The sequence below is a fragment of the Lepus europaeus genome, chromosome 19, assembly GCF_033115175.1.
Source record: "Lepus europaeus isolate LE1 chromosome 19, mLepTim1.pri, whole genome shotgun sequence".
NCBI lineage: Eukaryota > Metazoa > Chordata > Mammalia > Lagomorpha > Leporidae > Lepus > Lepus europaeus.
Window position 1 is genome coordinate 3,576,233 of NC_084845.1, and position 15,046 is coordinate 3,591,278.

The 15,046-nt window shown below is 68.2% G+C and overlaps 1 protein-coding gene across 2 annotated transcripts; it reads right to left on the bottom strand.

Annotated features, from left to right (window-relative positions):
• Window positions 1–307: 307 nt before the first annotated feature.
• Window positions 308–13,897, bottom strand: TTYH1 (tweety family member 1). 2 transcript variants are annotated; one of them, XM_062177700.1, is made up of 14 exons: window positions 13,772–13,897; window positions 11,374–11,552; window positions 9,608–9,719; window positions 8,758–8,978; window positions 5,710–5,805; window positions 5,025–5,097; window positions 3,647–3,722; window positions 3,382–3,437; window positions 3,179–3,271; window positions 3,001–3,093; window positions 995–1,137; window positions 813–858; window positions 623–698; window positions 308–517 (listed from the first exon to the last, which is right to left on the bottom strand). In XM_062177700.1, the coding sequence occupies exons 1-13, from the start codon at window positions 13,895–13,897 to the stop codon at window positions 660–662; spliced, it is 1,353 nt and encodes a 450-aa protein (XP_062033684.1). In that variant the 3' UTR covers window positions 308–517; window positions 623–659. The 2 variants fall into 2 exon arrangements, with proteins under 2 accessions (XP_062033684.1, XP_062033683.1); XM_062177699.1 differs by lacking the exon at window positions 623–698.
• Window positions 13,898–15,046: the final 1,149 nt, after the last annotated feature.

The window sequence follows — 15,046 nt, forward strand, 5'->3', positions numbered from 1 at the left end:
TTGCCCAGCCAGCCAGTGAGCCCAGCACTGCCTCCCAGCCGCGCGGCTGCCTGCCCCCTTCCATCGGGCACGCACACGCTGGGAGCTATTTCTGGGCCTTGTGTTCTGTCGCAGGGAATCTGCTTCCTCCCGCGTCAGGACAAGTGGATCAGTGTTAGAACCAGGGAAGAAAGGCATTAAAAATAGACATGAACCCCTCTGCAACCGTGGTCCAGCACCGGGCACCCACAGGACCACAGATGTGTGCAGGGGTCCGGGGGAGGCGCTGGAAGGGCCCAGGTGCTCGTGAGATAAAAGTCTTCCCGTTTATTTCAAACCAGCCCTTGTCGCGTTGGCACCGCAAGTTCAGATCTGGGACGCGGCAGAGCCGGGGGGTTCGTGTCCCCCAGCCCTGGTCCCCGGCCGGCCCCCTCTGAGCCCAGGCTAGGGACGGAAGGGGGCAGCCCGGCGTGGGTGTCCGTGGTCAGAGCCCCGCCGGCCAGGTTAGTGGGGTTTCCTCCGGCAGCCAGGGGAGGAGCTGCAGAGAGAGGCAGAGGGGCCTGAGGCGGGCTGGAGGCCCGGGCGGTCACACCCACCCGGCCTGGCTGCGGCCCGCGGGGCTGGGACGCCCCTGGGAGCTCACCGGAGAGGCGGGCAGGCTCCGGGCCGGGAGGAGGGGCTCAGATAGACGACTGCCACTGCACAAAGCGCTTGGACTCCTGCCCAGAGACGGGGCCTGAGCGGCTGGCGGGGTCTGCCTGCCCCGGGCCAGCCCTCCTCGTCCACCCCGGGCCCCGCCCCCGCCCCCGGCCCCGCCCCCGCCCCGCCCGCACCTGAGGGTTGAAGGGGTCGTCCTCGTCCGCGTCCTCGTAGTCGTCACTGGGGTGCGATGCGGGGCGTGGCAAAGAAGCAGGACGGGGGACCCGTCAGGAGGCCGCCTCCCCCCCAGCAGTGGTGCCCTGGTGCTGCCCGCCTGTCCCCTCCCCCGGGGCTCTGCGCGCTCTCCCCTCCTGACCTGGGCGGGAAGAGGGCCCAGGCGCGGGGCAGGCTGCACAGGGCGGTGGCCAGGGCCCCCGCCGACAGGAGGGAGCAGAGCAGCAGGAAGAGCAGGCCCTCCAGGGCGTCCTCGCACAGGCCCCGCAGGGCAGCGCCATAGTCCTGGGGGCGGGGGAGGGGGTCAGCCCAGGGCAGCTGGACCCCTCCCCCAGCCGGAGCCGCCCAGTGACCCCCCGGCCTAGTGCTGGCAGCCCCTGTGCCCACAGAGCCCCAGGACGGCCCCACAGCGCTGCCTTGGCCACAGCGCAGCCGAGCAGGGGCTCCTCTGCTGGGTCCCACGGGGCCTGGCACGGGAGCCAGCAGCTGCCCCTTCCTGCACCTGCGACCACACGTGGCCAGCATGGCGTGGAGGCGAGGAGCACGCAACACAGGGTAACACAGGACAGTTCCACTCGGCACGTCGTGCACCCCCCACTGCCCCGGACACTGGTGCCACAGCCATCATCCCGGAGTCCGGCGGGCTCCGTTCACCGGACATCACGTGGACGTCACGACGCAGGCAGGCGCTAAAGGCCCGCACCGCCCCCGCGGGCCCCAGACACCACTCCCGCTGACGACCAGCCGGCGCGAGCAAGGATTAGAGAGCCGGGCAGAGGCCGCGGGCCGATGTGCGCCCTCCGGAAGGGGGCCCTGGGCCGTGTGTGCGCGAGGCTGGAGCCAGGCGTGGCCAGGGCTGGCCACACAGGCCCTGGCAGGTCAGGGGAGGGGCCGTGGGCTTAATCCACGGGCAGAGGGACTCCAGGGCTTTAAGCAGAGGGAGCTGATCGGATTGTTTCCAAAGCACCATGGGCTGCTGGCCGTGGCGTGGCGGAGGGGGCGGGGAGAGGCCCCGGTGTCACAGCAGGGCAGAACCGCGGTCCAGTCCAGGCGGCCGTGAGGGCTGGGGCTGCGCACCCGCCTGGCCCCGTGGCAGGCGAGGGGCAGTTCTGCCTGCAGGGCGCCAGGCGGCAGCGAGTTTGTTCCCACAGCAGCCCTTTGCAGGGCCAGGAGGCCGCTGCAGGCCCAGGGGGCAGCCACTGGCCCAGGATCACACAGCCGGGACACCCTCACATCCCTAGGGGGCCCTGGAGCCCGCGTTGCTGGCAGCAGATTCCAATCCATCTCCCCGCCGCACGTGGCAGTCTCGGGACCCTCGTTCCAGTCCCGGCCTGCTGGGACCACCGAGACGTTCCCCCGTGGGGCCTCATGGGGGTGTCCCCAGCCCTTCTCAGCTCACTCCAAGTGCTGAACGCGGCCCTGCAGGACCGAGCGGCCACGTCCACCAGGGGGCGCTGGGCCGCCTCGGAGCTTCTGGTGTCCAGCCAGTAACCCGGGTCCCGCAGCCCGGGAGCAGAAGGCCGAGGACGCGGTGCAGGTCCCCTCGGGGACAGGGCAGGTGGATGAGGACTTTCCTGAAGCAGAAGGGGGGCCCGGGAGGGAGCTCTGCGGCCCCCATGAGGACCTGTCCCCTGTCTGCGGCCCTGGACTCCGGACTCCACCCCTGCCGCCCTCCTCCCAAGTCCACAGCAGTGATGCTGGGGGAGTCAGGGGTGCGGGCGGAAGACGGCAGAGCAGGTGAGCGCGGGGAAGCCGCGGGCATGCGGGGGCCCAGGCCTCACTCAGCCGCCCCAGCAGGGTGAGGCCACCAGCAAAGAAGGTAGAGGCGGGAGACCACCGCCCAGCCCACAGCACAGACACGCTGTTTCCCCGAGTTCCCTCCTGCCTGCTCGGCCCCGGAACCCCAGCTCTGGGAGTGCGCACCGGGCACGCAGGAGTTGAGGCACCTGCCAGAGCCAGGCCTGGGGCCCAGGCGGTCTTGCTCCAGAGGGGGGGGGAGGGGCGGGGGGGGCTGGAGGTGACAGGTAGACAGCAGGTGGCAGCTAGGGAGAGAATAGATAGGTGACAGCTATAACACGGGTGGGTGGGTGCCGAGGCAGTGGGAGGAGGCCCCTGGGGAGCAGCAGCTGGGGAAGCGCTGGGGGTCACCTTGTGCAGGCCGCGGCAGTGCAGCAGCGCCACCAGCTGGTGGAAGTTCCCTTCGGTCACGTTCAGCGTCTCCTCCAGGGACGACAGGGGCGTCTGCAGGACAGGCAGCGGTCCCACCTGCTCACCCGGCCCTGCCCACTACCCACTCAGGTCAGGGCGGAGCCGGTGTGCCACTGACCTGCGCAGAAGGAAACTGAGGCACGGCTTCCCGCTCCAGGCCCTGCAGCTGCGCGTGGATGTTGGCCAGCGCTCGCTGGGACAGGGTCAGCCTCTGCAGAAAGACAGGGCCAGGGGGGCCCCCCGTTGTCGTCGGCGCCCCAGGCCCCTCCCTGCGGCGGCCACCTCTGGGTCCCCTCAAGCCCGCCCTTGCCCCGCCCTAACCTGTTGGAAGGGGTTGGAGACGGCCTGGTTGCAGAGGAAGTAATAGTTCAAGATGTCTGGAACAGAACAGAGGGAGAGGCCGTGAGCGGGACCCCCCTGGGGTCCCCAGGGCCAGGCACTGAGACCCCACGTGCCCTCCCTCCCCGCCCCCCGACAAAGTGCTGCCTCCAAGGCCCAGGCCCACCCAGGGAGGCACAGAGCGGACTCCCCCCCCCCCCCCCCCCGGCCAGGCCTGTACCCACAGCCCTGCGGGCTCGGGCATCACCTGAGCTCAGCCCGGTCTCCTCCTGGGTCAGGTTCAGCACATAGGTGTCTGGGTTGGAGCAGAAGTCGCTGAGGCCCTGAGCGAGCAGCAGGAGGTGGGGCTCAGACACCAAGGTGCCCAGTTCCCACCTGGCTGCCCAGCGCCTCCCCCAGACCCAGGGGCCAGGCCCAGTCCCTCCTCCCCCAGACCCAGGGGCCAGGCCCAGCCCCTCCTCCCCCAGACCCAGGGGCCAGGCCCAGCCCCTCCTCCCCCAGACCAGGGGCCAGGCCCAGCCCCTCCTCCCCCAGACCCAGGGGTCCAGGCCCAGTCCCTCCTCCCCCAGACCCAGGAGTCCAGGTCCAGCCTCCTCCCTCAGGCCCAGGAGTCCAGGTCAAGCCTCCTCCCTCAGACCCAGGGGTGCAGGCCCAGCCTCCTCCCTCAGACCCAGGGGTCCAGCCCCAGCCCCTCTTCTCTCAGACCCAGGGGCCAGGCCCAGCCCCTCCTCCCCCAGACCAGGGGTCCAGCCCCAGCCCCTCTTCCCTCAGACCCAGGGGCCAGGCCCAGCCCCTCCTCCCCCAGACCAGGGGTCCAGCCCCAGCCCCTCTTCTCTCAGACCCAGGGGCCAGGCCCAGCCCCTCCCCCCCCAGACCCAGGGGTCCAGCCCCAGCCCCTCTTCCCTCAGACCCAGGGGCCAGGCCCAGCCCCTCTTCCCTCAGACCCAGGGGCCAGGCCCAGCCTCATCCCTCAGACCCAGGGGCCAGGCCCTGCCCCTCCTCCCCCAGACCCAGGGGTCCAGGTCCAGCCCTTCCTCCCCCAGACCCAGGGGTCCAGGTCCAGCCCTTCCTCCCCCAGACCCAGGGGCTAGGCCCAGCCCCTCCTCCCCCAGACCCAGGGGCCAGGCCCAGCCCCTCCTCCCCCAGACCCAGGGGTCCAGGCCCAGCCCCTCCTCCCCCAGACCCAGGGGCCAGGCCCAGCCCCTCCTCCTCCTCAGACCCAGGAGTCCAGGCCCCAGCCCCTCCTCCCTCAGACCCAGGGGTGCAGGCCCAGCCCCTCCTCCCCCAGACCCAGGGGTGCAGGCCCAGCCCCTCCTCCCCCAGACCCAGGGGTGCAGACCCCACCTCCTCCCTCAGACCCAGGGGTGCAGACCCTACCTCCTCCCTCAGACCCAGGGGTGCAGGCCCAGCCCCTCCTCCCTCAGACCCAGGGGTGTAGCCCCAGCCCCTCCTCCTCAGACCCAGGGGTGCAGGCCCCACCTCCTCCTCAGACCCAGGGGTGCAGGCCCCGAGCCTCTGCCCCCAGCCGCAGCACTGTCATTGTGTCCTCCACGTCCTCTCTAAACCCAGGCACCGGCAGCCACCTACCCCACGACCCAGGAGTGGGCCCCGGGCCCGGCACTCACCACGGCCGTGGCCGCCTCCAGGCCCATGGAGCCCCAGCTCAGCACAAGAACCAGGAAACTCATCACGGTCATCCTGGGGGGGGGGGGGGGGAGGGCCTGGTGTTGTTAATCCCCCCTCCCCCCTGGGGCCGGGATCAGCACTGGGGGCGGGGGCGGGGGCTGCTGAGGGCAGACGACATCTGGTGCCTCCTAGAGGGGTTGGCGTCCCCTGGGCCTGTGGCTGCCAGACCCCAGCTCAGCCTTCCTGGGATGCTGGCGGGGGAACTGCCCGCTCTGGGCTCACTGTCCTGGGCCCAGCAGGAGCCGGCCCCCCCACCGCGCCCAGTCTGTCCCCCACTGCGGTGTCTGGGGCTGGAGGCTGCCTCCTGGGCGGTTCGGGGCTGGGGCAACTCTGGAGCCGGCAGTGGCACAGGAACCCTGGGGCCCCGCCCACACCTAACCCTTCTGCCTCAGTGGGCCGTGGGTAGCGGGACCAGCGGAACACAGCGCTCCTCCATGGACAGGCTGGTCTGCCTTGACCCCAGACCGGAGGTGCCAGGCGGCGTCACGGTGAGCAGGGAGCCTCCCGGGGCCTGCAGGCCTCACCCTGCAGAGCCGCCTGCTCCTGTCCCCCTGCCTGGCCAGGACCCTGTGGGTCCCCCCCACCGCGGAGCCCACTGCCCTCGGCGGGGGCTGCCCCACTCACACGACCACCAGCCACTTGCTCTGCTTCGCCAGGCCCAGCAGGGTGAAGAGGCAGACCAGCAGCTCCAGCAGCAACAGCAGGACGTAGGCCAGCCACCTGCGGGGGGGACAGCAGAGCCGGCCTCAGGGCCCGGCTCCCAGTGCGGGACTCACGGACACCAGCCGGCCCCATCCGCCCAGCTCAGCCCAGACCCGGGGACACCAGCCGGCCCCGTCCACCCAGCTCAGCCCAGACCCGGGGACACCAGCCGGCCCCGTCCGCCCAGCTCAGCCCAGACCCGGGGACACCAGCCGGCCCCATCCGCCCAGCTCAGCCCAGACCCGGGGACACCAGCCGGCCCCGTCCGCCCAGCTCAGCCCAGACCCGGGGACACCAGCCGGCCCCGTCCGCCCAGCTCAGCCCAGACCCGGGGACACCAGCCGGCCCCCGTGCACCCAGCTCAGCCCAGACCCGGGGACACCAGCCACGCCCCCGTGCACCCAGCTCAGCCCAGACCCGGGGACACCAGCCGGCCCCGTCCGCCCAGCTCAGCCCAGACACAGAACACCAGCCAGCCCCCCGTGCACCCAGCTCAGCCCAGACCCGGGGACACCAGCCGGCCCCGTGCACCCAGCTCAGCCCAGACCCGGGGGACACCAGCCACGCCCCCGTGCACCCAGCTCAGCCCAGACCCGGGGACACCAGCCAGCCCCGTCCACCCAGCTCAGCCTGGCTGTGTAACATCCTTGCTGCCCAGTGTCTGTTGGCCGCAGCCCAGCGCGTCTGTGACACGGATGCACGGGGACACTGGGGCAGTCTAGAGTCCAGGCCCTGGTGTCCAAATACCTGAACGGAGCCCACACGAGCCCTGTGAGCACGCACGGGATCCAGACTCTCTGGGCCCCGCCGTGCCCACCCAGCCCCGCAGAGCAGAGCAGCTCCCTCTCGGGCACGCACCAGCATCTCCTCACCCGGGTGGGGGCAGAGGCAGCCCTGCCCCTCCAGCAACCAGCCCTGTGGGTCTGCTCCTCCCTACAGGGAGGGACGAACAGCCGGGATCTGCTTGGGAGACAGGCCCACGGGCGCGCCAGTGTCCGCTTGGACACCAGTAAGGGAACTGTAGACGTCATTTAAGAATCAAATAAGAGGCTGGTGCCACGGCTCACTAGGCTAATCCTCCGCCTACGGCGCTGGCACCCTGGGTTCTAGTCCCAGTTGCTCCTCTTCCAGTCCAGCTCTCTGCTGTGGCCCGGGAAGGCAGTGGAGGATGGCCCAGTTCCTTGGGCCCTGCACCCGCATGGGAGACCAGGAGGAAGCACCTGGCTGCTGGCTTCGGCTCTGCGCAGCACTGGCCGTGGCGGCCGCCACTAAGGGGTGAACCAACGGAAGGAAGACCTTTCTCTCTCTCTCTCTCTTACTGTCTAACTCTCCCTGTCCAAAAAAAAAAAAAAAGAATCAAATACTAGGGGCCAGCGCTGTGGTGCAGCGGGTTGACGCCCTGGCCTGAAGTGATGGCATCCTATTTGGGCGCCGGTTCGAGACCCGGCTACTCCACTTCCAATCCAGCTCTCTGCTATGCCCTGGGAAAGCAGTAGAAGATGGCCCAAGTCCTAGGCCCCTGCACCCAAGTGGGAGACCCGGAAGAATCTCCTGGCTCCTGGCTCCGGATTGGCGCAGCTCCGGCTGTTGTGGCCAGCTGGAAAGTGAACCAGCAGATGGAAGACCTCTCCCTCTCTCCCTCTCTCTGCCTAATTCTGACTATCAAATACATAAATACATTTTTAAAAATAAAAAAGAATCAGATATGAGGGGCCAGCGCTGCGACACAGTGGGTTAAAGCCCTGGCCTGCAGTGCCAGCATCCCAAATGGGCTCAGGTTCAAGTCCCAGCTGCTCCACTTCTGATCCAGCTACCTGCTGATGACCTGAGAAATCAGCGGAGGCCGTCCCAAGCACTTGGGTTCCTGCGCCCACGTGGGAGAGCCGGAGGAGGCTCCTGGCTCCCGACTTCGGATCGGCTTGCGGCCATTTGGGGAGTGAACCAGCGGATGGAGGGCCTCTCTCTCTGTCTCTACCTCTCCCTGTAACTCTTTCAAATAAATAAAATAAATCTTAAAACAGGTATGACCGAGCACGTCCCCGTGATAAAAGGAGAAAGTCCACGATGCTAAGGCACCTGGCCCGGCACCAAGCAAGCATCCAACTACCAGCATCTCTCGGGCAGGCGCCCCGCCTGCAACCCTGAGACAGCCGCATTTGTTTGCCGGGGCCTCTTACACCGGTGCTTCCAGAAGGCACTTCCTGGGACGAGGGGCCTGTCCCACCCTGCCGTCCTCCTCAGCCACCCCGCGCGTGGCCGCAGCACAGGCCCTGCCTGCCTCCCGTGGTCGGTGCCCTCCGGTGCATCCTCTGCTTGGCCTCTTTCAGCTCCATCTGCCGGCCCCAGGAGCACAGAATCCAGGCCTCAGTGTGCCCTGTGTCAGCCCGAGCCCCGTGGGCAGGGTCCCCAGGGCGCTGCGTGAGTGAGAGCAAGCCAGCAATGAGGACACGGTCCTGCGGGCCGCTGGGAGGGACGGCTGCCCCTTCCTCTCGTGGAAGCATGGCCTTCCTGCACGCCTGCGCACGCCTGGCTTGGACCCCACCCCTGTTCAGTGTGTCTCGAGCCCCCTCCCAGACGCCTTTGCTGACTGCCCCCTATGCCCCCTGCACTTGCTGGTGGCTCCATCCCCACCCCGGCCGCCCTGCGCTGGCCGCTGTCCCAGGCGCTCCACAGACGCCGGCTCACAAGCTCCCAGCAACCACTTCACGGGTGGGGAAACCCTAACCCTAACGCGGGGCGGGAGGGGCCTGTGAGAGGCCGCGGGGTGCACCAGCAGGTGCCACACGGTCAGTCCGTGAGACAGGGCTGAGTGAGCCAGGTGTGGGTGCTGGGCGGGAGGAGGGATCCCGTCACAGTGACAGGTGGGACTGGACTACCCTGCTGGGGGAGGGGACCACACCCCTCCCCCTAGCTGACGACCGAAAATGGCTCCGGCACTGTCCAGTGTTAGAGAACCCTGCCGCCGCTCACCTGTACTCCTCCACGAAGGACACGTCTTCGGCCACCTGCAGGGGGCTCAGGGGCACGCCCTGCCAAAAGGCCAGCCCCCGCAGCTGCAGGGCCACCACCTCCGCCTGCCGCCGGGCCCCCCGGGCGGCGGCCACCAGCTCCGTGCGCTGGGCGAGCACCTCCTCCAGGGTGGTCAGCTCTGTGCTCACCGCCTGGCCCAGCCTCTCCACCGTCTCCAGCGCCTGTGGGAGGACAGGGCTCAGCCGTGGGGGGCCATCCTCAGGGGCGGGGGAGCCGAGGGCCAAGGGGTGGGCTCGGGGGAGAGTGGTGAGCGGTCACTGGGTCTGGGGTCTGGCAGGACCCTGGGTACTGGTTGGTGGAGATCTGTGTCCTCCAACAGGAGCTACAGGTGATCAGGACTGGGATTACATCGGGGGTCTTAGCCCTCCCAAGTCTGGGACTTGGGCTCCGATGCCCAAGGTCTCTGCCCCTCAGGGTCTGGAATTGAGGCTGGGTGGACCCTCGGGCTTGCATTGGGCCCCTGTATCTGACTGCAGGGCAGGAGCTGGGGTCTCCGGTGTCTGCGCTCTGTCTGTGTTTATAACCTCTAGTCCCAGGCCAGGCCAGGTGTGTGAGACCCAGGCCCAGCGGGGGTTCCGCAGGCCCTGGGGGACCCCCTCCATCTTTGGTCAGGGCAGGGGTGGGGAGCAGTCCCAGGCCTGCGGGTCTGAGTGTGTCTGGGGCCCTACAGCTCACCGCCGGGGTCTGGCTCTGAGTTTGGGTCCCATTGTCCCTGGGCACAGCCCCCACCGCCCCCACCCCCGCCGCTTTCCCTGTGGGTCTGGGGTCTGGCCCGGCCCTGGCCCCTCACCAGGTGGTCAATGGCGCTGAGCGTGTGGTTGGCATGCAGCAGTGCCGAGCTGAGCTGGGACACACCATCGCTAGTCTCGCTGTTGCCATAGAAACCGATGCCAATGCCGGTGCTGAGAGGGAGGGAGGGGAAATCTCATGGTCCCAGGACTCTAGGAGGGGCCTCCACCCCACCTCCTCATCCACCCTTCCACCCACCCCGGCTCCTGCCCACCCCACATTGGTCCAGTCCGCCGTGGGAAAAGATCTGCTCCAGCCAGGCCCCCACCAGTCGCCAAGGCAACAGGGAAGACCTCCCTCCCCCAATGCAGGGACGTCATTGTGATGCTAATGGTGGGCGGGGTGGGTGTCGGAGGGAGGGGAGGGAGGGAGCCCCATTTAACTCGCGCCTCCCTGGAGGGGGGGCCCACCCAGTCCAGCCCTGGGAAGAAAGGTCATGCCCTGCTGTGACCCCTTCCTCTCCCATCCCCACCATGTGCCAAGCGTCTGGCGTCCTGTGCACCTGCTCCAGGCGGCCCTGGGCCACAGGTGATCCCTGCCGCACCACCCCAGTGCTCCCCGGGGGCAGGGGCTCCCAGCCACCACCAGCTCCTGGGCACCAGAGCCTGGGGCTCCCAGCCTTGGCTCGGCCAGCAGGGAATGTGGGAGGGAGGGTGGAGGACGGGCCGGGGAGGGGGCCGCCCAGCCAACACACAGAGCTCCATTGTGGGCCTGAACACCCCCCTACGCCCCGTCTGTGTCCCGCGGTGGAGGGGGCGAGAGCTGGACGCCCTCACAGTTCCCAGCCTCAGGGCTGCACAGGCCCCCACCCCATCCCTCGGGTCGGACGCCCAGTGCCCCCACCCCATTGTTCAGAGCCCCACAAAGCTCCTCTTGTTCCCGGGCTGTGGGGACTGGGCTGTGTCACTCCCCCACTGGGCCTTTGTCCACCGCCCCATCCACCACCACTCTGAACGGCCTAATGAGGTGGCATCGCGGATAGAGGGTACCCAGCCCCCACTCACCCCCAAACAAACAGTGGCTGCCTGGGGGCTGCTGGAGTCACCGTGCAGGCTCCTCCAGGGCGCCCTGTGGGGTCCAGTGGTGCCCGAACCTGCAGCACAGGGCAGCGGCCCGAGAGCCCGTGGCTGCTGCCGCCAGGAGGGGCCCTGGGAGTTCACAGAATCAGCCCCCCACCACGAGTGCCGAGTGCCGGAATCCACACGCCCTGTGATGGAGACTTTGCCTCCTCTGCTCCCCCTACCCCTCCTATCTCAACACTAGGCAGCACCACCCTGGACTTGAGCACCCCGCTCAGCTTTGCCCAGGTCTCCCTGACCAGGCGTAAGCTGCACGAGGGGTCCCTTGTCTGACTGGCTCAGGATCTGGCGCACAGGAAACACAAAATAAATCGCTGTCGTGTGAACAGCCGAGTGGATGAGTGAGTGGCGCCACGAGGCCACACGTAATGACAGCCATGAGTCACGCACTGTGCCTCCTCTCACACGCTCTCGCCGTAACTGCAGATGCGTGGTGCCAGAAGGCCCATTTCACAGGTGTGGAAACTGAGGCCCCGGGGATTCCCACGGCTCCCCAGGCCGCACAGCTGTTCAGCGGCAGAGCCACCGGAACCAGACAGTCTGACTCCTCCCCCCTTCCCTCTGCAGCCTCAGTTTGTTCCTCCATCAAATGGGGACAACTGGGACAGGACTGGCTCAGCTCCAGGCCAGCGCTGGGGGGCTGGGGGCGCCCTGCCCCCACATCCCACCCACCCGGGGACCACATTACCAGCCGACGAGAAGGGCGGTGATGCAGCTCCAGGTCACACAGCCTCCCCCGGGCGGGGGGCTCTTAGCCCCCGGCGGCTCTGGGGGCCGGCAGCAGCAGAAGCGGATGAGGTAGACAGCGATGAAGACGAGGCTCAGGCCCAAGCCCAGGCCCGCTAAGGCCGCCACCAGCAACAGGGCCTAGGGAAGGGCAGGGCAGGGCATCAGGCGTGTGTCCCGGATCCAGGGTGTCACTGGAGATGGGCGGCAGCCTGGCCAGACTGGGGCCAAGCCTCTCCCAGGCTGGCAGCTGGGCTCCAGGACTTAGTGCCGGGAGCTCCCGACTTGGGGCAGGGGGGAGCACTCGGGCTCCAGCCCTGCTCGGCCCTGCGAAGGCTGTGTGGCCGTCAGCAGGGGCCTCCTGTCTCTGGGCCCGGCTTTCCCTCTCCTGGCAGCCGGGAGCCTCTCCCCAGGACCTGGTGCCGTGTGCACCGCGGGGAAGGCACCTCCTCATCCCTCCTCCCTGTCCTCCCCACTCCCACTGCAGGGTGTGTCTGTCACCCAGGGGCTGGGGCTGTGTGCAAGAATCAGAGATGGAGAATGGGTGAAGATGGGTGAGAGAGACAAAGAGAGAGAGAGAGAGAGAGAAGATGGGGAGAGAGAGAGAGGATGGGCCGGGGGCGGGGGGAGACAGGGGAGGATACAGGCAGAAAGGCACGGCCAGGAAGAGAGACAAGAAACTGTGGTGCAAAGACGGAAAAAGACAGAGACCAAAAGGGTTCAAGTCAGAGATGGAGAGGAGAGCAGGGAGCGGGAGGGGGCGGGGGAGGCTGGAGGGGGCCTGTGCGCTGGAGCTGCCTCGCCCCAGAGCAGGGCTCTCTGCAGGTCAGGCTTCTGCCCCCACCTGCACAACCCCACCTGTACAGGCCCAGAGAGGGCCGGGGTTTGCCCTGAGCTGCACAGAACACAGGGCAACCTCAGGATGGGAGCTCACCTCTGTCCTCACAGTGTGTGTGTGCATGTGTGTGTGCGCGTGTGTGTGTGCACGCACGTGCGTGTCTGGCATGAGTCTGGGCATTTTATCTCTGAATGAAGTTGTCTGCCACGAGATCTGGATACACCCGAGTGTCGAGGGCACACCTGTGTCTGCAGGTGAGCGCAGCTGTGTTCTGAGCACGGCTGCAAGCCCCAGTGGTGTCTGGGGCCGTGCGTGTGTGCGTGTGTGTGTGTGTGTGTGCGGCGCGGGGCAGTGTGCCGAGTGCAGCCGGCTCAGTGTACGTGTACTGCGAGTGTGCAGCCTGTGTCTGTGTCTCCAGCTGTGCCCCTGGGTATGGGACGGTGTGACTGTGAGTGCACTTGTCCCCGGCCGTGACCCTGCTGCGACGGTGGGGGCAGAGTGAACCTCCCGGGTGCCCTAGGCGCCGCCTGGAGCCGCAGGACCCCTGTGTGGCCCGGAGCTGGGGAGCGGCCTTGGAGGTTGCGATTGTGTAACGGGCGGCTGTGGGCGAGGGGACGGCCGTCCCCGCTCGGTGGGGAGAGGGGGCGGGTGGAGGATGCAGGAGGAGCTCAGGGCTGTGCCAGCCATGACCCAAATAGCTCAGGATACAGCGCACGTCCCCTCCCCCGCCGCGGTTCCCGGGACCCCCCACTCCTTCTGAGCGCGCCAATTCCCAGCCCCCTTTCCCAGGGAGCAACACTGGACAGACGGGAGGGGCTCAGGCCCCCGCAGCCAGGGCTCAGAGCCCATCCTGGGCCCAGCAGGACTCCCCCCACCCCCTACACACACACACCTGGTCCAGCCAAGCCCTTCTCCTCATTAATCTCAAAGTCAAGGTCTTATATTAAACTGGGTCAGGGGACAGCTCCTTCCCCCAGGGCGGCTGGGCCCCTTCCCCAGGGGCCTGGGCCTCTGTAAGGTGCCCTCCCACCCTCCAGGACCCAAGTCCATCGTCTCTCCCCCACAGCCCCCTGACCACCGCTCAGTCCTGGGACAGCTGGGAGCGACCTGCTCCAACCTGCTCCACTGCCTGTCCTGGCCCTAGTCCCCCACCCTCCCCCACTCCGGCCGTACCCTGCCTTCCTCCTCCCTCCTGGGTCCCACCCTAACTGGGACACATTCACCTGCTCCAATCCCATGGGGGCGGAGTCCTCTTCCGTGACACCCAAAGGACCTACCCCCGAGGCTGGCTCCCCAGGCAGCCCTCAGAGACGCCTCTGCTCAGGAACTCCGGGGCCCAGGCCCCCAGCCCTCGCCTGGTCCCCCTGTGCCTGTCCACGTATGGGTGCCCTGCACTCCTCCTCCCTCGGATACCCCAAAGTCCTGGCCCAGCCCCCAGCCCGGGAGAGCCCAGGAGTCTGAGACCCAGTCCCCCGCCCCCGCCTGGGCCGCTCCGGGCCCCAGGACCCCAGCCCAGCCCCACCTGCTGGTATCCCTGCTCCTGGGGCGCAAAGCCGCTGGGCACCGGGCGGAGCTGGAAGTCGGCGCGGGGCAGCTGGTGGAGGAGATGCACCCAAGCTGAGGGCCGGTAACCGGGGGGCGCCCCCATGGCCCCCGGGGCGGGGGCAGCGGGGCGGACACCGGGGCTGCGGAGCCTCCGGAGCCGAGCGGGGCGCGGGTGGAGCGGGGTCTGGCGGGGCTCTGGGGAGCGGGCGCGGGGGGAGGGAGGGGGCGGGGGGCGGAGATTGGGGGGAGGCGCGCGCCGGGCGGGGACGGTGCTGCCCCTGGCGGCCGCGGCGGGCACTGCGGGCGCTCCGCCCCAGCCCGGCGGCGGCCACCTGCTGCCGGCTCAGGTGTCCAACGCAAGGCGCCGGTCCTGCTGCCCCGCCCTCCAGCCTAAGGACCCCGGCACCCTTACGGAAGAAGCTGAGTGCCCGCTGCTGTGTGGGAGCTGCTCTTGGCTGGGAGGGAAGCCTCCACGGGGGAAAAGCCGCCTTCCGATTAAAACAAAACAAAAAAAAACCCTGCTGGGACACAGCTTCTACAGCCCTGTGTGGACAGAGCTTTCAACACTCACCCCGGAGTCAGGCTCGGCACGTCCGCGCGAGGACCCCTACCTCCTGTGCGAGGCCCCTCCAAACCGACTCGGGAACTTCTTCCGTGTAGACGGCCCCTTGCCCCCTGCCAGTCACCGTTCCCAGCTACTGCCCACGTGGACTCTCACCAGAACCCATGATTCCCCCCCCCCCGGGAGGGACTGGACTCCCTGACCGCACACAGTCACTCGCCCCCCTGCATTCCCCTCGGGAAACACCAGGACGCCCTGAGCCTCTCTCGGCTTGCCCCTGGCTCCCGTGTCCCTCAGGTCACCTGTCGCCCAGGTGGTTCGGGTCCCAGGAGACAAGCCCCTCTAGAGAGCGGCGCTGGCGCGCACTGCGCAGGCCCCCGGCTTGGTACAGGTGGTTGCAGCTCTTTGGTGTGAGTCAAGGCTCGCCACGTGGGAAGAGGCACCCAGCCTCCCCAGCTGTTCCAAATTTCCCAAAGACAGAAATCTGGGTATTTTTAAAAGCAGAACCCCTCAGCTCTTAAATGTTAAAACTAATTCAAATACAAAAAAATAGTACTGTGTGGGCCAAATAAAGCCTGCCTTGTGGGCTGACGCTGGGCTGGCTGGTTCGTAAGCTCTGGCAAGCCAAGGAGGGAGGCAGCCCAGCGAGGCTGGGGAGGAGCAGCCAGAGGTGCGAGGGAACCAGGGCGA